This window comes from Battus philenor, unplaced genomic scaffold (genome assembly GCF_028537555.1).
Source record: "Battus philenor isolate CCGP_79_NKW_IND1 unplaced genomic scaffold, ilBatPhil1.0.hap1 SCAF_18, whole genome shotgun sequence".
NCBI classification, from domain to species: Eukaryota; Metazoa; Arthropoda; class Insecta; order Lepidoptera; family Papilionidae; genus Battus; species Battus philenor.
In genome coordinates, this window is record NW_027181680.1 from 12,407,283 (window position 1) to 12,430,022 (window position 22,740).

General features: G+C 32.5%; 2 protein-coding genes across 7 annotated transcripts in view; both read right to left on the reverse strand.

Annotated features, from left to right (window-relative positions):
- Nucleotides 1–1,116: 1,116 nt before the first annotated feature.
- alphaSnap (Alpha-soluble NSF attachment protein) lies at nt 1,117–16,606 on the reverse strand. The gene is made up of 6 exons (XM_068763462.1): nt 16,401–16,606; nt 13,926–14,122; nt 6,890–6,969; nt 5,477–5,662; nt 4,126–4,299; nt 1,117–2,959 (listed from the first exon to the last, which is right to left on the reverse strand). The coding sequence occupies exons 1-6, from the start codon at nt 16,490–16,492 to the stop codon at nt 2,810–2,812; spliced, it is 879 nt and encodes a 292-aa protein (XP_068619563.1). The 5' UTR covers nt 16,493–16,606; the 3' UTR covers nt 1,117–2,809.
- Nucleotides 16,607–20,058: 3,452 nt separating this feature from the next.
- The window catches only part of lap (like-AP180), an 80,959-nt gene continuing 78,277 nt past the window's right edge, over nt 20,059–22,740 (reverse strand). For all 6 annotated transcript variants that reach the window (XM_068763779.1, XM_068763784.1, XM_068763781.1 and 3 more), the window contains one exon: nt 20,059–22,707. In XM_068763779.1, the coding sequence (XP_068619880.1) occupies nt 22,597–22,707 (111 nt within the window). In that variant the 3' untranslated portion in view covers nt 20,059–22,596. The remainder of the gene's footprint in view (nt 22,708–22,740) is intronic.

The following is a 22,740-nucleotide window of genomic DNA, read 5'->3' on the forward strand; positions in this document are numbered from 1 at the left end:
TACCAAATATTCCAGTATTACCAGTATAGGTAAATTATGAAAAGCGTTTTTTACATTTCTATCAAATTAACATTTGAATTCCATATCTCTAAAAAATTTTCAATAATGTGAATAAATGTTCATACATTTATTTACAATAAAAGATGTAATTAAATTCAATAATTAAAATAAACTTAAGGAGGATTACTGTATTTAATCCGTTCAAAAATGGTATGTCCACGTTATGATATCACGACTTATTTCGATCTCTTCAGATGTTACATTAAAATATTAAATCTTTTAATTTGCAATAATTCAAAAAAACACTTATATCTCCAATGCAAATAAATCTTTGTTACATATTATGTACTTTAGATTGGTTTTAATTAATTTTAAAATAATTGTAATTAGAAAATAAAACAAATTATTTAATATATCCTAAACCTTTATAACTTATAATATAAACTGTGAAGGCGATCCACTGAGACATAACTTCACACAATTTCTTTTATTTATCTTATTTAAATGCTACAATTGTTTTTGACCAAAGATCTTTTTATTCACTTCATGTATTTAACGATATTGGAATAATTTGATGTTTTTAATTAATAATTAGTATAATAATTACCTACAGGCGATTGCTAGTAATTTGTGTACAAAGCAATACATAATGTATAGGGTGCTTATTGTACAAGATTTAGAAAAATTTTCGTTTAACATCTAATAATGTACTTATGTAAATATCAAATACTAAATAGAGCTGTAATATGTCCGATACATAAGCCGGCCCCTTTAGAATATTTCAATAAGCAATATTATTTAATATAAAAAATTAAATAATGTAACAATTAATTTTAAACATCAATTCCTCTATCATCAGCGGAGATCGGATATAAGAAACAATATTTATATGAATCACCATAATATTTCATAATCAAATTATAAAAATGAACACGTAAAGAAATAATTTAAAAAATATGTAGCATTCATTTTAGTCATAGCCACAGCTGGAGATAAACCTTCTCAAGATATATTTCTAATGTGACCTGCAAACAACATTTTTCAAACATTGTAATATTTATTATTTTCAGAATATTTTATTTTATTTTAAAAATAATGCCTGTAAGATACTAGAAAAGCAGACTTACACAATCAGAAAAAAATATGGAAGACATTTTTTTATTGAAAAACCCCAAGATGCAAAATTCGAGTGAACTTTTTTTTTTTAATTATTTTTGTAAATTATTAAATGCTAGCTGCATAATTATTGAAGGAATATATATATATATATATATATATATATATATATATACGTATCCGAATATTCGATCTCCATTGTTATTTATACTAAAAATTATAAACTTAATTTCGTTGTCCATGAAAAAAAAAATGGCCGCCTCGTGTAACGGACAAATGACCGCGTTTATATGAATAATGAGTAGGCAATGAATATTCTGATTAGTTGACCTGCTAAATAAATCAGCTCTAGCATCGATTCCCCGGCCCGTTCCGCGTTTACATTCCAAATGCTAACCTATAATTATCAAAAATGGCGCCAAAACTGAAGATAATTTTTCAAAAATGGAATTGTGTTGCACTTAAAAAAAACTAAATGTCAAAATTAATTTACATTCGTAAATTAATAATTAAAATAATTTAAAGGAAAATTATATAAATGTATGCGAGCGAAAAGAAAAAATATCTCAATCTATGAGATTATCTCTCCATTGTGCTAGGATTAAACAAATCAACTATTCATGTCGTATTATTTATTTGATTGCAACACTTGCTTTGTGACAACTAAAACTAATTCACAGATAACAAATCGGATGATTCAACTATATTCTATATATTGCTTATATATACGCGCTAATACACGTAAATTCAAGTATTGTATTATTTTTATTCAACGATAACAATTTCTTTTCTAAAGTGATTTATAATGAAAATTTACAAACAGACAATTTATAGCTAGTTCGTTTGCGTTATGAATGCAATAGATAATCATTGTCCGCCGGCCTATTTAATAAACCAATCTAATGGTTTCTTATTAGAAAGTGAAATTCACAGTGACCAGACTGCATACTTTTCAACGATAAAAGTTATAACCAATTAAAACATGTTTTAATATGCAATAAACATTTTATAGAAGAGTAATATTCGTTGGATTAGTATTATCCTAATTTTCATTTACAAAATGAGAAAGTTGTAGAATTGGCATTTAAACGAGATTCTTACCTGGTTCTTCTCGATAGAATCAATATTACGAACCTGGCAGTTGTATATGGTTAAAAACAATTCATTATACCACTTGTATACATCATGTAATAGATCTCTGAATATACCAATTAGATAAAAACTGAAATCAAATTAACCTTTATAATGACATTTTTTATTCTTTTAAAAAGAAACAAACTTCTGATTTTTAAGTCTGTACATTTTTCCTTTAAATTCCCATAATGTACGCTTCCGCTGTAGTGGATTTTAAACTGAACAGTTACAATATAATTATTTTTTAAATAATTTGTAAACAATAACAAATGTATTTCTGGAAGTCTTGTTGTCTTTTCAAGTTTAATTGTCTCGAATAGGTCAACGGACAATGTTTATTATATTAACGCGAATGAACTTTGCGATAAAATTGTCTATTATTTAAAGATTGTAAATATTGTTTGTTAATGTGGATATTTTTACATGACCCTCGCATACAAACGGCGACTGCGTGAAAATGAATTGTTAAACGCGGGAACAGATAACGAAGCGCTACAGATTAAACAATGGCCTAAAGGCGCGTTCACGCGGCGGTAGCGACGCGTTCGAATGCGTTCATTCAACGCAAGTCTGGGTTGTCGTTGATCTGTTTCTTGATACGGACAAGCATGCTCGTGTACCACTGGTCCAGGCGGGATATGCTGTCGTATGTCTTCACGGCTTCGGTGAAGGCGTCCACGTTTTGATCTTCCAGGTGCTCGATAAGTTCCTATAAAAATAATACCATTATGAAAGTATTTTATTTTTCATTAACCAACTGCATACAAATTTGATAACCTATTCTATAAATATGTAAACATATAGTAAGACTAAAGGTTTCCATGTATATCTTGGTTGTTATTTGGTACATGCATGTAAGAATAAAAAATGTAATAAATAATCTATGACAAAACAAATCTTTCAGAAGTGTAAAAAACCTTTAAGCAGAAAATTTAAAACTGAAGAGATAAATAATGCACTCACAATGACATTTAATGGCATGACCCAAAAAATTGATTAAGATAGGCTATATTTCTAAAATGATATCCTAAACATGGTCTTAGTTTTTAAAATGTGTTAATATCTATAGAAACAATGTTAGGGTGACTAGAAAGTAGTAGTTTCTGTCGATATATTTTCCAGAAAAACCGATTGATTTTTACCACTCCGGCATTGGAAATTTGTATACTAGATGACAAAAGATTGTTGATAACGAATGTGAATATATTGTTGATTGGTAATAAAAACATGTTAAAAATGTAGTTGTGTGAATTTAACTTAAGAAAGTGACATTACTTTTCGGTTCCCCTAATATATCTCAACTGAGTGAAGCATATGGTTAGTCTACTGACTTCCAGCACATAGAAGCGAACAGACAATCAATTGATTTTCGGTGCAGTGACTTAATTAAAAAATTTAGATTAAAGCTCTTAATTGATAAAGAATAATAGTAATAATTATAAGAAAGCTACACCGTAATGGTTTAAAATCTTTTTGAATTTGTCTATCATTGGACTCATTGGTGCGAATGCCACACGCATAGTTAATGTTTGGCAATTTGTGACGTCACGATTGGCATCTTTTGTAAACGTCTATAGGAGTATTACCCCTCCATATATAACATTTATTCAATTCGAAAGAAGAGCATATTGGTGTCCTTCATTTCTATGTCTAGGGAAGCCCTGGAGTGTAGCATCCTTCTCGGTTATACCAGTTCACTGAGGTAATTTTTGTAATGATCACTTTTTTGGAGCCTTCTGTTCCTCCTTCATTCTTTAGGACAAGAACTTTTATGTCATCGATTTTTTTTAAGTTCTGATTTTGGTAGTGAACACGTTGAGTTGCGAATTTCACGTAGGTAATCAAGAGTGTCTGAGACGATAGTAGAGTAGATACCTTGAGAAGTTTGCACTCGCGCGTGTCAGCGAAGGCTGGGTAGAGGCCGCAGTACTTGTCGAGGGCGTGCTGCGCGTTGAGCAGGTCCACGCACAGGTGGCACAGGGCCGCACGGAACATGTACTCCTTCGCGCTGTACTTCAGCAGGCTGTTGTCAAGCGACGACTTCGCGATCTACACACACAAAACAACTAATGTTAAAAAGTCACCCAGAGAGCAATGGAGAATTTCTGGTCTTAAGTGGCAGTAGGCGAGTCGAAAGGTTCTCGAGTGGCAACCACGAGCAGGTAGACGCAGTACGGGTAGGCACCCCTAGGTGGACCGACGTCATAGTTGAGGTATCTGGCAGTCGCTGGATACGGGCAGCTCTAGACCGGTCATCGCAGCTATCTTAATATTCCTACACATGAATAAGATTTTTGTTTGTGTTCTTTATTTCATCTGCGATCAGTCCCAGGACTATAAGCGAATTTGTTGAGAGGTTATAGCCTTGGAAGGGGTCTCCTCGGCAGGAGACACTCCTAGTTCACCATCGAGCGTCTAGTCCCTGGATGTCATGGCGTTTAAGACGTTTCTTGTACTGGATTATGTTTGTCTAGCCGATTTTTATAATTAGTAGATGACTGCTGGATCTTCTCCTTTACTGTTTTGATCTCCAGAGCTTCGTGGATCAGAGTTCGTGAGGAACCATGGAGCGTTTGTTGTGGTACGCAGTATGCCAATTTGTAGCCTTTGTATTATGGTTATGTTGGAGTTACAAGCGCTTCTTCAGAGTTGGATCCCGTACATCCATATAGGTTTGAGTATCATTTTGTAGATAAGATTTTTGTGGAGCTATAAAGTATGTAAAGTCTGACACTACACACTACTATATATAATAGCGCTATTTGTATTACATATTATCCAAATTTTGACTTTAGTTTCATTAGACTGTGTATAGATGGCCTTCTAGGCCGAAAGGTTCTTAAGTGGCGACCACCAACTAGTTGACGGCGTGGGCAGGTCCCCCACTAGGACCGATGACATAGTTTTATTTTTTATATTCCACAGACAATAAGGCAATCTAGCATTTGTTTTTACATTAATGTTTAATATCTCCTATCTTTTTTGCTTGTGTTTCTGCATGTCTGTGTTTAATAAAACTCTTAAAATACTTCTTAACCTAAATCTTAGGTTCTTAAATAATTGGTGTTTTTTTTTGATGCCCTGATAATGTCCAGTTTTTAAGATTACGTTTCATGCGACCACTTCCTCACCCCTACTCCATATTACCATCCTCAGGTTGTACACCAGTATCTGTGATAGATCTTTGAGTGAGGCCTATGCCTTCCATGTGCTCATGTTCACCCACCTGTTCGTAGATCTGTATGGCCTTGTCGTAGTGCTCGAGCTGCGCGGCGTACTGCGCCAGCTTGAGCATGCACTTGTTGGCGGAGGAAGTTGACTCCTCCCCGCGGAAGTAGTCTGCCGCCTGCTCGTAGTGCTGCATCGCTCGCGCCAGGTCCACGCACTCCGTCTCGTATAGCTCCGCAATGTTCTAGAACAAACAATGATACTTGTTACATTATTAAGTAATGATTGGTTATATGTGAAAAAGCTCAAGGTATCACAGTAAGAGAATATTTCTTCCGCCACCTCTTTTGTATGAAGTGATAGTAACATTGGCCAGGTACTAAGCAACCGTCAAAGCTTGTAGGTGTTTCGAGAACATAGTAATTATGTAATGACCTGAGCTGAAGTTCCAAGGGAGCCCTCGAGCTTCCCTACTTTAAAGGATATTTTTGGATAAGCGCCTGCAGCGCCCTCAACCATTGCATCTTCAGAATGTCTCTTCCGCTACTTCTTCTTCCAGCGCTAACGGTTTCCGAAACAATAGTAACATTGGACAGGTAATAGCAACCGTCACAGTTTGTAGGGGTTCCGAGAGCATAGTAATTATGTAGTGGCCTGAGCTGAAGCTCCACCGGGAGCCCCCGAGCTTTCTTAACTTAAAGGATAATTTAGGATAAGCCGCCTACAGCGCCCTCAACCATCGCACCCTCAGAATTTTCCAACACTCTCGATAGCATTGCAAGTCAAAAATGAAATAGAATGAAAATTATTTTATATTTCCAAAAATAGACTTTGTTTGTCACAAAGGTTTTATTCGCGGTGAATTTATTTAAATACCAAATGATTTTTATTTGTATAGAAAAGATTAAGATAAATATATCTTAATCTTTATATATAATATCTTAATCTTAAACCAATTATATAATTGGTTTCCATTTCGAATTCTACAAATAAATGTATTGATTTTAATCATGTAAACTTCAGGGTATTTTTATTGAGTGTTGATAGTTGAATGGAAGATATAGAATCCAAAACTAAGTAGAACGTGTTATATAGGGTAATTGGTTACAACTGTGAAAGCCGTAAAAGTGTGAATATACAGCTGATATTCCATTTAAAAAAAAAACCTTAAAGCTTTTTAACCTATATCTAATAACACTATACAAAGTAATTACTATGATATACGTTACATTTTTTTCTATAGGAATGGGACAGGCCTGAGACAGTTACTTCTGGTAGTACGAAGTTTATATATAAATATAATTTTAACATATTAAGGACAGCTCACGAGTTTTCGATTACGATATTTATTATTTCTGTGACCATTCATTTTTGGATATGGTATACAATGGTACGACGCTTCAGGTAAACTAAACTAGGCTTAGAGCTCTAAATCTAAATCTTGGTAAAATCTAGACTAAATGGGTGTTACCTGATGCTGTTTTGCAGCTACCGTAAATCGTCCCATGTCCGTGTATATCTCGATGGCTTTCAAAAGACAAGATACGGCCTCTGTAACAGAAACATGAACATTGAGTTTATTATTATAGTGTTTATTTATTTATTTATTTAATATTCTTTATTGTACACGTTCATAAAGTTTCTTATCAAACAAGACAATCTCTTACAGACAACCATAGTATAAAAAAGGTAAAAGTATAAATAATAGGTAGTTAACGTGTACAATATTTAATGGAATCAAGGCGTTACCTTGCGGAAGTCCATCCTAAGTAAGAAAAGGATCAATATTTAGCCACTTCCGCACATGCAGTAGTAGTCGTGCAACAAAGTGCAACGCCCGCCAACCATGTGCGAAAGTGGCTAAATATTGGTCCTTTTCTTACTTAACGTGTACAAAAGATACATACATATGTATATAACTTATATACTTATAATAAATAAAGTATATATTATAAATATAATACAATAATAATTGAACTTGAGCATCATCGTCGATTTGCCAGCTTATCGGTTTTTTATAGGATACACTTTAGAGAGTGATCGAAGGCTCTTTTCGAACTGATTGAGCCATCTCCATTCCTTTATCGGACTAGGCGCAGGCAAAAGTTTTATCCATACGTTGTTGATATACTCAAAAGTCTAACTAAACATTTTTAGTGATAGTCGCCAAGATTTTGAACGATCTGCCTGGGTCTATTTTTCCTGATGACTTTAACTCTGGAGCCTTTAAGAGTAGAGTGATCAGGTTTCTTTTGAATGGGCGTGTACTACCTTCGTCTTCATCTACACTTTCCATCAGGTGAGATGGAAGACAAACGCCTATTCCATTACAACTATATATATAAAAAAAAAGAATTAAAACATCAAACTGTTTTGGATTTCATTAGCCTAAGAAAGAATAAAGAAATAGAGGAAGAAAAAGAAATTAATTAACAGATAAATAATCACAGATCTAGCAGTTCTTAAGAGTTTTCTTAAAAATACGTAGTGGGTTAGCACGTCTTATATTCAGTAGTAAATCATTCCACAATCGAACGGCCTGTGTGATAAAAGATTTGGCCATAAACGAAGAAAAATGCGCCGGCATTTTTAATTGCACATTCTCTTATGATCATCTCAAATGTTTCTAAGCACAACTTATATGTAAGGTCTACGTTGAGAAAAATTTCAACCGCTAAAATTCAGTAGATGCACTCTGTTTATACTAATGAGTTGTTCATAAAAAAACATATTTTCCATGTTTACAATCTTGTACGATATCGCTAATGAAGTGAAAAGATGAGCGATTTCATTGCCCCTTCGTGATGTAACATAAATCGTTATCTTAGAACAAGACTGTAGATGTAACATTACGCTGCGATGATATCATGTTTAAAGATAAGATATGAAAAGGTGTAATACTAAATCTTTAAATCGCTGACATCAGCCCCGATAGTACGAATTAACTTGTTATTCTTTATTTTATTATTTACACGTTACTGTACACCATCTAACTAAAAAAATATAAAGGTACATGAGGCGATATTATCGCTCGTTGCGATCTAGAGATCTCTGGTAGACCAGACAACCTTTAGGTGGAGATAAGAGACATGAAGAAGAGGACAGGGTGTACAGAGATTGGTTACAAATCTATATATATACAAAACACTCGTATATAATTATATATATATATATATATATATATATATATATATATATATATATATTGATGTGGAAAAGGTATTACATATATACGAACAAATAACAAATACTACACAATAGTTTATTTTAGAGGTCAAGAAAGTGCAAGCAAGGAAGTGCAATCTTTTTAAAAACTTACAGCGATTACAGATTATATAAATCAATTTCTAAAATTTTATTTATTATCAAAGCATTTTATAAATATTTGAATGATCGATGATTGAATTGTGACGAAACGTGAAACATTCATAATATATCCTATTCTATTGGATGTTACAATACTTATAGAATTTCAATTCACGAATCTACTGAATAAATTTGGCACGTAATGAATAATTCAGAGAGAGAGGTGTATAGATTTCGCCAATATGGTTACTCTTATCGCATTTACTGACCTTCAATTATTATACGAAGTCTTTCGTATAATTTATAATATGAGACTTGGAGGTAAGAATAAGGACAAAATAACAAATTCTTAATTATTTTTTCAGCCTATAGATGCCCACTGCATGACTTAGGCCTCCCCCATAGATCGATACGATTACCGATCATGAACTACCAGCATCCAGCGATTTCCCGCGACCCTAGCTTATTGTAATTTAAAAGATATATATTATTATTAAGATATAGAGATAAAAATATATTATCATTATTAAGATATATATTTAAAAGGTATATATATATATATATATATATATATATATATATATATATATATATATATATATATATAAAACAAAAGTTTAATAGTCCTGAAATAGAACAAAATTGTGAAAACTTAAAATATTATCTAAATCAAAATTGTAACTGTACTGTGATATATCAAAAGAATGTAGTGAAAAAGCAGCGAGGTGTGAATGTAGAGTGAATAAGTTGTTAGACAAGGAGAGAAAATGTGAAGAATGGAAGAAGAGTGATTAGAAAAATCGAACTGAAAATAAAATTAAAAATGTAGTTAAGAGCGGTCACACTAAAACAGGACCATTAAAAAAATTACACGAAAAAATGTTTGTAAACCGTGTATTATTGTATACATTACACAAAGTGTTTTTTTTTTTTGTAAATAAATGAATTATGTCATCACCATAATCATCCTGATATTCATTGCAAGGCTGAGGCCTCCGGTCTTTTGCAGGCCGCTTTTTTTCATCATTTATAGACGAATGTTTCGCCCGATGATATGCAATGAAGTAACATTGTAGTTACATACATGTATAGAAGAAACATGTGTAGTCTTATGTTGAAGACTCCTATGTTATAGTTGGCTTGAAACGAGGTTGGTAGGTTCTTCACAATATGAAGATAGTAGCGAAACGCTTAGAGCTGGTGGAAGGGATTTCAACCGTGTACGGATGTCGTGAATCCTTACATCTTGTCCACCGATTTCCCGTGACCTTGACTATATCGTCGGTTTACCTATCTAGGGGGGGGGGGCTTACCTACGTACTTTATACCCCCTCTCGAGGTAGCTAGAACCTTTTGGCCCAAAACACCGTCTGGCGCAAGACCGATATGTCCGATTTAAGTTAGTTTTGTAACAACCACAAATGTAAGTTACAAATAAAAAGACGCATCAAGCGAATGAAATTCACGTTGGCATATTTCCAAGTCTGGACCGCGCATTGTGAAAATGCGACATAGTTGGACGGAATCTTAGACTGTGGCTCAAATAAAATAATATTTGGGTTCCGTATAATTTACACGTAAAATTCATTTTATTACTCTAGAACCAGATTTAGTATTAATAATGGTCAATGACCTAACACTTATCGTCAAAACTAAAGTCAATTTTTATTTACGTAACGTAACGTCTTTTGACCCACATCAAACCCTCCCCCCCCCCCTCTCGTATGGGGTGATGCACCACACACTCATCGCTCTCAAACTCACGACACCGGCGACTGAGTTCAAACCAGGGTAGTCAGGGTCAGCCCGCGTCTTTCCTGACCACCAAGTATTCCACGCAACACTACACTACACGTGTAGGTGACACGGGTACAGTTCCTCTTCTTACGAACGTCATCGACTTAACTGGAATACAACTGCACATAGCCTAAATCGGGATCATATATGTATACACACACATACATACATATATATAAATATATACACACACATATATATATATATATAAGAGAAAACGTTTTCAAAATTCGTATCACTCCTTATTTAAATTAATTAGGATTTACTATCTGTAGCTGCAGGCTATCGCCAGAAATTATTTGCCTATCACATTGCAATATAAAAAGTTATAACATATTTCAGAGTGATCGCTTTATACAGCATGATTGGAAATGGATATAAAAGCCACGAAGAGGAAAAAGTGTAGTTCATTTTCTAGCAAATAGGCTTTACATTCACCTCATCAATGCTTTAACACCTATAAATAATACTCCCCCTATACAAACATTTTAATTTTTTTTCCATATGAGTGTGAAATTCCTAAGAGGCCTTAATTAAATCAACTCAATTAGCAGATGAGATCACAATCAGGATGTGTATTGATATAGTGAACATAGCTTAACATTATTTAAAATCAGTAAGTGAGGAACATCATCACTTACTAGGAGAGTCGGAGGACCTTTCTAGGGTACCGCAGAAGGGTCATAAGAGAGACCATTAAAAGAAACTAGTAAGAAAAAAATTGCATAAGACTAGTCAAAATAAATACTTAAATCTGTGATAAATGTAATGTGAAAATATGAAAGTAAAAATTTAATTATAAAGGAATGTAAATGTAAGAATAAAGAAATAAAAATACAGCAAAACTGAACAAAATGTAAAACTGTAGTATTCTGGTGGGAAGGCGACGAAAGTGGGGTGATGAATGATAGGATTAGTAAAAAACTAAATGAAGAAAAGGATTTGTGAAAAATAAAAGATGAATGAATAAATAACATTGAGAAGAAAAAAAGATGAGAATGGGGCCCTTAAAAAACAGAGGAAGTAAAAATTGACAACTAAGTGACAAAAAAACCCTTTTGAGTTTGTTGTGTCATCAGAGCAGATTCAGCACATTCTTAGCATTAAGATGAATGTGTGTGATGAATCAGGGAGCTCAATCTATGTTTCTATCAAATTGGAGTATTCCTGCATTGTTCCCTTTGTGTACCCGATAGGTAAATAAATGTAAATAATCATAATTGTGTAATAATAAATATATCTTAATGTCTTAGGGTTAGTCAATCCGAAGCCGATCTAAATTGATTGTCACAAATACTCAAAGCAAGTATGATCTACATAAAAACTTAATCTTAACATCACCCTGAATGTTAAAAGCTAATCATCAAGTAAAATAACAGAGTGAGAATACAAGACTGACTAAATAAAAAAAGTAAAACAATAAGAAAAGTGACTTGATGTCCTCAACCATTATTAGGACAGAAAGAGATATGAGAGAAGCTTATATATTAATACAGACTGGGAGACAAAATCGAAAAACAAGCTATGTACTGTTATCATAGACATCATTTTAACTGTAAGATGTCCATTGATGGACATGGGCATGCCATAGATTTCCAATAGGATTATTAAAAAGCAATCTACAACCGGTATCTTCACATTCTTTACAAGTACACCTGTCCTTAACAAGGTCATTTGTCCACTTTGAAGGTCAATTTGTTGGTTCATGGTCACCACTCCAAAGGCCCCAATTGCAATCTATTATACTCTTCAACAATATTTACAAAGGTTATTTTTAAATAACCTACTTTCTACTTTTGTTTATAGTTTCTACATTAATAATTGCAAAAGAGATACACTTCATTGCAAAAAAGACTATGTAATACAGTATAATTATTGTAAGGCTTCTCTGACTGTATGATAGAGTTGATGTTTAAGATAAAATGAAGCGAAACAGAATTGCCAATGAAGACCTAACAGTGAAACCAATTACTAAACTTGGGGAAATTCTTCGGAATGAAATTGCATAAATATATTATCATATAATTTTATATATGACAGTGTATACCACTATCTCTAAGCTCTTACAAACATATTTAGTTTTGTAGGAATCATGGCTCACACTTTCAATAAATTATTATATCCAAAGTGATTTTACGACACTATAAGTACTAATTGAATACATTTGTTATAACTAACCTTGCTTATACTATAAAAAATTATAAAAATTGTATAAGAATGTATTTAGATAGAGAAATAGCAGGTATATAATCAAAGACAGGAATTAAATTGTATTGTGACATAAAAGGAAACCTGCTGTGATATTTTGGGAGCACAGAAGGAAGAAAGGTGAAGTATAGAAGAAGACTAGTAAGCCAGAGGAATGTGAGATATTGTGAAGAAAAATAGAGGAAAGTGTACTCACATTTTTGTATATTTACAGATAGGTAGATGTATTGAATAATTATTTATTATTGTTTACCTACTTTATCACTCAAAGACCCTAAAGAATTATCGTTTGAACTGCTACAGTTTGAAGTTTCTTAACACATTCTTTCTTAAATAACGGAACATAAGTTTCTCTAAAACAACTCATCTGCCAAGCATGGCAATTATGGTTTCTCTCTATCTGAGAGTTTATGGTCAGTTCACTGAAACTATTTATGAATTTTATTTTATTCCAATTACATATGTTTTTAAAAGGTATGAAAATAGTGTTACACATTCTTATTACAAAAATTATTTTTATTGAAAATGTTTATATCAAAACAGAATATGTGTATTGAATTTTATGATTTCTATTGCTTAGGAACAAGTTGCTTATAGTGATCGAAAACGACGACAACAGTGGCAGGGTAATTGGTGTAAAAATCTTTGAAATGGTGAGTAAATAGCCCATTTGTTGGCAAAAAGCTTTAAGGTTTTTACATCTATTTCCAATCTTATGAACCCTGTTTACACAGATATTTTGTCAATAAATAGTTATTCAATAATTGTCTGCAAAGTAACCTTTAACCCTTTCGTCCCGAAATACTAAAACAAAAAATTTATCAAAAAATTTATACACGAAAACCACGTGCAGACAATGGAAATTAGCGCTAGACTAGCTAGAGTCATGCAGACAGCGTGCGATTTTTGTACATAAACTCAAAGCCAAACGCATAAACAATGGCCTGGTACAATTTCCAATGAAAACGAGCGATCATTTTGGGTTCCAGGGGTTTTCACACATTTGTGGTACACATATGTACCATCCGGGACGAATGGGTTAAGGTAAAAAGTACAGGCCTCCCAAAAAGTATGATACCATCTGAATATTGAATCTTTGATTTTGGTTTTCGAACCATTTGAAAACCTATTAATCATTTGGTTACAATTGTTATTTGTCATATTATAAATAGTATTAATGATGTAATTCATTTTACCATTAGGATCGCATTTCTTGTAGCAGTTGGAAGCGTCTACGAAGTTAGTAGCAGCGTCGTGGCGAACGCCCGCCTTGAGATGCAATTGCGCCGCATTGCAGAACGCCTGACCAGCCTGTGACCACTTCTTTGCCATCTTGAAAAGGTTGGCGGCCCGCAGGTAGCAGTCCACCGCTTCTTCCACTTTTGATGATCCTCTGAAAATTTTTTTCATTACAAAACACCCATTTTTAAGAAAAACGATTCAATTAAAATGTTGGAAACTTCATAGTTCAAGTTTTTAAATCAACGTTTATATAAATGACTCAATCGTCACTATCATACAGCCTTAGCAAGCCCACTGCTTTATGTCCAGTGTACAGATCTACATTTAACATTTTACAATGACCTAAACTAGGTTGTCTGTCCTTGTGAGTGAACAAAATATTTTAATAATTGGAAATAATTTCATGTGATTATGTCAAGGTTATGGTAACTCGCCTGACAAAGGGCAGTGCAAGACCACCATCATCTAAATCTTTGGGAGAAGCATATTTCTTTGTATTTAGTGTCTATCAGCTGATATGATGACATGTTCACATACAAATTTTACTGTTTCTTGTTAGTTGATCTCAGTACGAGACACTCACAAACTAATGTGGACTTAATTTAAAGCTGACACTTTATAATGATCTTATGTAATAAAGCTATTTTAACTTTGACTTTGTAAATGTTTTGAATGTTTTATGAATATTATTGCATCTATGAGGTTCCATTACTTCTCTTTCCTAGTTTAGTATTGAATATACAATCAAAAAGATTGAATAAAAATCCTAATATAGTGTAGATTAATGAAATATATTTATAACTAAACCTTACCTTGAAATATAAACAAAATACTAATATTTAATGGATATTCAACCTATTAATTCTAAAATATACAGTATACATCTATTTTTTTTTCCAGGACACACATTTTTCTGTTATTCTCTGCATATGCTATTTGTTAACAAATATTTCAAGTTCTTACAAAAAAAATTAAAAAGAGTTAAATGTAAAAGATAACAATTTTTTTTTGTGTCATATGTTGTTGCAATATTAAACTACTGATCTACCTATTATAAAATGTACTATTTATGGTAGTGTTAGCTATTTATGGTGGTTTACATGCATCAGTATATATCTGAGCATGTGGCTTCAACAATGCTTACTACACTATCACTTATCCTAAATGCTGAAAATGTCAAAGTTTTCTTGACAAAATCTGAACGACACATTTGCACTACTCAAAAATTGAATGGTTATAAAATTGCTAATAAAAATACGGACGTTTGAATTACATGTATATAACCAATATACAACCTATAACATATTAGCTCTAGTGACCAGATATCAAAATTCCTGAAGCATATATATCTCAAATGGTTTTTATGAGATATTATGCTTTAGTAACTATAGGATATATGCAAGTGCTGATCATCTCCTGAGCTTCAGATGGGGAAGGTAGACAAAGGTCAAGCTTTCTGTTCTAATTATATCTTGGTGTCCTTTCAATCAAACCTTCATATATCTCAATATGGTACATGTTAAGATATACACCATCAAAACTTTGGTATATAAAATATCATAAGAAATTATTTGATGAGTATACTATGTACTATCAGAGTAAATTGTGGTCTCCCTTACAAATGGAAGTATAGTTGTCTGTCTCACTCACCCGTTTACTTAGAATTTTACTCATTAATTTACCATTTTTTAATATATATATATATATATATATATATATATATTGTAATTTATAAGAATCAATTATGTATATCATAAGAAAGATATCAAGAAACATGAGTAACTTTTACACTAAACATTTCAACTAGGTAAATATGCCTTGACATAGTCAATTTCTGCAGAAACTAACAAAAAATGGCTGCAGGACTGTAATTTTGCAAGGAAACTAAATTAAACTACAACAAATTTAGTCTTTGAAATGATATATAACCATGGTATATACATTACATCACATAAAAATTACAGATTCGAAAAAATGTTTCATTATATTAAAAAAAATGTGTCATTCTGTAATACATTATCATAGAAATGTTTTCTATTTCATTAGAACAAATAATATTAAGAGTTTTACTATAAATTTAAACTAAATTTTTCAAAAGTAAATTGAAGTAAAAAAATACTCTTAGTAGAATAATTTGGGTCATCAGTACTAAATTTTTTATTGGAAGAGAACAATACTTGCATATCAAATGACCTACATAATGACAATGTTACGATATATTTATGTTAATGAAGTTTTAAGGAAAATTAAAAAATGTTATCAAATTAAAAATGAATTTCTGTTTTATGGTAACCAGTAAAAATTAAGATAAGAAAATGTTCTGAATAAAATGACTTTCAAGTAATTAAGTTATTTTAATTAGGATAATAAATCTCTATTAAAGTGATAATTAAAGTTATCAACAAAGAATGGACAATCATTGTTCTCACCCGAAAAGAGATCCGAGGAAACTTTTTGAGGAATTTAACTTTTTCTCCGCTTCTGCAATTAATTGCATCGCTTTTTGTTCATTGTCTGCCATCTTTATGGCCCGTTACACTAACCACTATATAAATTTAAATATTAAATACTTAAATTGAGAACAATTTTGCAATTTATTGACAAAATGTCGTCACTCCCACAAACTGCACAAAACCGTCGCTGTCATCGATTGATTTGCCACAAGTGTTACCAGTAAGAAAGTTTAAAGTAGCATTCAGGTTAAACTTAAAATATTACTTTACTTAAGTAAACCTCATTCACAACCGCCTAGTTAAAATTAATAATACACCAATAAACAAGAACTTCCAATATTTAAGAAATAAAATCGATTTTACATTAACAATTACTTTTTTTAAGATATTGTAAACTAGAAATTTTTATAAAACGGAGAGAAATAGGAAATGTATTTGGATAAAAAATGATTTCTTTTTATCCAAAATAACATGGCAAAATTTATATTTCGCTTTGTTATTTTGGATAAACCTATTTATACAAGTGGGAAATTATTTCCTATTATCTTGAAAATCTTTTAACCTTTGATACATTTTTACTACAAATTCTATACACCGCAGGTGCTTACACTTTGCTTGTTTTTTATAAAAAAAAAAAAATAGTAACATTTGTAACAGTGAATAGAGTTATGAAATTTAACATACACATTAAGAATAATGTTTAGTGTAAACTGAAATTTACTAAAGAAAGTAATATTATTGTGGTGGAACATTGTGATATACTTTTCATGTTATCAAATGAAATCTTTTATTTATTTGGCAATTCAAAAATTAGTTTGCAACCGTGTACTACTTATAAGCGCCGATAATTTTCTTGTACATGATATACTCATGAAACAATGGCAAGAGCTTAAAAATTATGTTCTTTTTACTTTTCTTATTTTTAAAGAAAAAGTTCAAAATTTGTGTGAACGGAAAAAACAATTGCATATGGCAATACTATTCCATGATATTTATAGCCGCACCGTACAAAGCAACTGGCTCCGTAGTTTGCAACACCGGGATATTTCATCTAAAAAAGTGCAATTTTTCATAGCTTTCACACAAATCAATCAGGGATCCAAATCTTTTTTGAAAACAAAATCTTTATAACTGTTAAAGTTCAGGACATTTGAAAGAGGATGGAAAGTTTATTTTTAAATTCCTTTCATAACCCTGCTCGATGCGAGCTCGTAGAGTTACCTGAGAAATCGGCAAACTTCAAACTAGAAGATCTTGGCGTCCTTCTAGTTTTTATATTTTTTTCGAATTTTACAATGTTGGTAACGAGAAAAAGGAAAACGCAAAACTGTCGAGTTACGGAGCGCAGCCGCTATCTTGCATTTACTTAATGTCATATACTTATAACATATTAAAGAGTATGAAAAGAATGGCTCATACATTGCAAACCTCTATCTCCCAGGTTTCGGGAAAGAGACTCGGGTGATGCTCTCGATTGAAAAAAAATAGTATCCAGTGTTGCTAGTAGACGGCAACAAAAATGGTCAAGCATCAGTATTACGACCATGACGCAATTCCATCCGAAGAGGTAAAATTGGGAATATTTCCGAAAAAGAAAAGCGAGAATTTCACAAAACCGACTCAAACACGGCTCTGCGATATCTGGGCGGCCATCTCGCTGTACTTTCATTGTATAGAAGGTTTACATTGGAAATAGTCAGTACCCGCGATGCGTCCGCCATCTTGAATTTTGCAAATGCTAGTTTTTCGTAGGTCACGTGTGGAAATGCGGAAATTCTGCCATACGTTGCGAACCTTCATCTTGACTCCTGGGATAACGGTCGCGTCAAGGGTAATTGTTGCGTTTGTAATACAAGAGGTACTACTGGAATTTTACCAGGGAGGTATTTGTCCAACCGTTTTCCCATTCCCATAAAGTTCCTATAGCTGAAAAGATGATGACTAAGTCTGTGGTAGTCAAACTGGAAACAATACTGTCAACAACCATTGATGGGCCCCATTAAACTTTGATCAAGCATTCGTCTGTATCTGTTTAGCCAGTCATTAAAAGTTTATAACCTCGTGAATCAAATAACTGAGTTGTCAGCCAATCACAAGGCAGGAAATAATGTAGAGCACTGTCTCTTTCACACGAAGTGAATACAGAGCGCTCAGGCATGGGATTCCCTTATTCGATACGCCACTGACGATGACTTAATATATCTCCTAAAATTCAATAGGTTTTATTTGTATTACTTTTTGATGTAAGATCATTGCATGCATAAATAGACGGATTACGCGAATTCGAGGTGGCAGAGGTCGCTGAATGTTTCTAGAGTAACCTCCTTTTTAATAACTAAGCTTGAAGTATGCAGATTGTTTCAACCGGTCCTACTGGTAATCTGTGGGCGGCATACGTCCAGCAATGGGCGCGACTATAGTTAAAATAACGATGATGGAGCTCGAAGATTTTCTAGAGCTAATAAATTGATTGAATTGACAGGCCTTTAAATAATACAGGAGTAAGTACTTTAACTTGGGCTCTCACTTGGTAAGAATTTCGAATTTCGATCCAAGTGTGGGAGGGAGATCGGTATACCTGATTCATTGTTATTATCGGAATACTCTTACTACAACTTTGTAGGTATGAGGTGATGAAATGGTGATTTTATTTTAATCACCTCGTATCTATTCTTCGTATTTGTCCTGGCTAGCGAGGACGATGTGGTCTTGTCTCTCATTTTTATTTTCGTATCCTTACCTTAATCTCCGTGATAGCAACGTGTCATATCCGCGATGGATCGTAAGAAATTCGGTAAGATTTTTATTTGTATGGGGTACTAATTTAATAGCGGGCAATACTGCTCTGGTATAAATAAAACATCAATATCATTTTAATTCTTTATTGTATGTAATAGACAATCGCTAACTTTTGCGACCCAACAAGACACGAACACCACTTTGAGAAAGCTTTATTTAAATAATTCATCAATAGAGGACAGATTATATATTAGTTACACAGATTAGTCCGCTTCTAACAAAAATATATATTTGTTAAAAAATATGACGTCACATTCTAGTATAGACAAAAAATTTCCAACTGACAATATATTTTTTTATTATGGTAACGTATCTGTCATCGTTTTGTGCGACCAATCTATTATTTTTTTATATTAACCTGAAAACTATATTAGATAAATAATATATTTTAGTAAAATGTGACATCATAGAACCACTATTTTCAGCTAAACATTTTTAACAGCTATACAATAATCTTTGTAAAATACTTCTACTAGAATACTGTGATTTAACATACGTCTAGGCTTACCATCTTTGGTCTGTTAGCAATATAACTGTTCAGAATACTACCAAAGACCAAATTGCAATCTTGCATTCCATAGCGAAGATTTAAATTGCATTGGTAATGTATGGCAACACTAACGTGACAAAATCGATTATATATACATTCAAACGTGTCACAGGCCATTACAATCTAATGATAGTATTGTCAAGGGAACAAGAGGTAAATACAAGTTTTCTTGTTAATAGAGGTTATCTTATTTCTAAATTTAAACTTTCCTGTGTTGACAGTTTTCCGTGTGGACCTCTAAAATCATAGGTTTAAAAAAGCAAAGAAAATAAATCAAAACAAAAATTGCATCATAATCCTTTTATTCATTTCATAAATAAACTAAATTGGGTATCTAAAGGCACGAACAGGCTAGCAAAGTAGCATAGTGAAGGCTTTATTTACATAAAACAAAAAAAAATCCTTCAAATTATATCCGTAAGAATAACATAATAAAATGTACAACTTAAAAATTTCAAATGATCTTGTAAAAAAACAAATTCAAAAATTACCATCGCTCCATTTATATTCAAATAGAAATCGATTCCGATCAATCGGGGAATCCCGCCATTTTCTTTACATCATCAATTTACAGTAACAGGATGGCCAGAAAAAAAATCTGATAAAATCGTGTGTAATATTGCACAAGGATCTCCCATATCGACTGTTTAAAATTAAACGCAAATGATATTAAATATCATTAAATGAATTCTCAACGCAATTCAGTATTACACGACCAATGTGAATAGACGATTGGCGGATAATAATTCACCTTCATTTTGTATAACTCCTAAAGGTGTACCAACATTGGCGGAGTTATATTCAGCACTACGTACTAGGTAAACTCTATATATACACAATGTCTGTGAAATTAACCATTAATAATTCTTGCGATTTGCATGTAACAAATAAACATTGCCATTCCGTTTTCCTACTAAAACTACGAAATATGAAAAACGAAAAATCGATTATGGCAACAATATTTGACAATACTTTGTGCAGACGAGATGCTCTACAGTTCAGAAGTATTAAGAAAAAAAATCATAAGATATTTATTCAATAAACTCATAAGAACGTAATTGTAACACTAAGAAAGATAATATGCAGTCTTAAAATAAAATATCACATAGCGATTCGTAATTTAAGCGCAAATGTTTGACGTCAGCACAAAGCATTGTTTTTTTTAAAAAAAAAAAAACTAAACGGTAAACAATGTTGAAATATCAAAAACTGGGATTTATTCAGACCGCCGAAAACATTCTTATAATTATAATACTCGAAAATATTTTTGGCAATTTTCAACTGCTAAACCGGCTTCCATTACAAAACAATACAGTTTTTTAGATCAAATATATCTAATATTTATTAACCTTCGGAATTAGCTATACTGACAACATATATATTTTTGCATTTTTTAAATTATCAATTTTAAAAATATTTGAGCTTTAAACTGGTAACACATTCGTAAACAAGATGGCGGCGCGACGCCATCTTGTAAGACAGATAACACATGAAAGAACAGTTAACTATTAGATAGGGACAGATCATATATATCGAACAAGGGGGTAGTAGGTTGGGGTATCGACCATCTAATGCTACGTAAGCACCTAATCAAAATACACAGAACAGCCATACAGCAATATACAAGACTAATTTCATAACAATCTAAATCGATAACATTACGTTCAAATATACATGTATTTTTCAAGGACGTGTACAGGATAATATATTTTCAATTACAATATTGCTTTAAAGAAATCTATTATTGAGGTAAATCATAAAATAAACATACAAACACGTCCACAAGAAAAACCATCTACTGAAACATTAAGTGATTGGATTCATTTTTTTTTAATTTTCGATTAACATCCGTGTTCAAAAATACAGTTTATACATGTAGACTTAACATATTGACTACATAAATATGTTTCCTTTATACATAAGTTTTAAATATACCAGAACGTACCAGAAAAATTGGTTCTATTCCAACTGGTACGCAACGCAAGTCACTACACCGACTCGCTAGAAGTGACGGCTGAGAATCAATTTAGATAACTCATTAACGATAACATGTAAACGTCATTAATGAAATATTGTAGCGAATAATAAAAAAATAATGATTTCTTTTGTACAATCATGGAATGTGATAACGGTTAATAAATAACATAATCAAAACGCACCATTTCATAAGAGAATTTCATTTGAAATAAAAGCTGCATAATTTATATAATTAGCGTAATCTGAATAAAAAAATAAAACGTTTTAATATGCAATTGATAAAATAAAGAATGACTAAGCAATTTGTAAAATGAAACCAAAACGGAGTAACTTTCTGTCAGATCTGACAGTTATTAAGTAATGTTACCATAAACAATAAATTCATAGTGAAATTTAAATATATATATATTGACTTATGTACAGCAACACAACGACTGCTAAAGCGTCAGCCCCGACGTCAAACGATAAACATAAGACTGACTACCTACCCGGAACGAGACAGCATTTAAAATGGCCGAATCCGACTTTTCACTGCAAACATATGTCGAACTGAAACCAAATGCAGCGACGCCGGAAACATGATATTGATCGACACCGAGATCGGACCATTATGAACCATAAACCACAGATATATTATTCGACAATTCGTGAATATATAATCTATGCTTTCCCACCTTTTAAACGTCGCTAAATTGGTAACACTGGAAAGCATAAGTTAGTTTTTTTTAAATTTAAATTAACAGAACTAAAGCACCTTTTGAATGATCATAGATAATAAATCGAATGGACCGATCTCGATGAAGTTCGTATACGTGGTGAAACACTAAATTAAGCGAATGTGTTGGTTTAGCTGAACTGGTTCGTGGGCTGAGTGGGCAACGGTGGGCGCATGGGCGGCATCGCGCCCATCGGCATCATGCCCGCTGGGCTAATACCCATTACCATCCCTGGTTGTTGCTGGAATTCGAAACAAAAAAAAATATTTTTAAT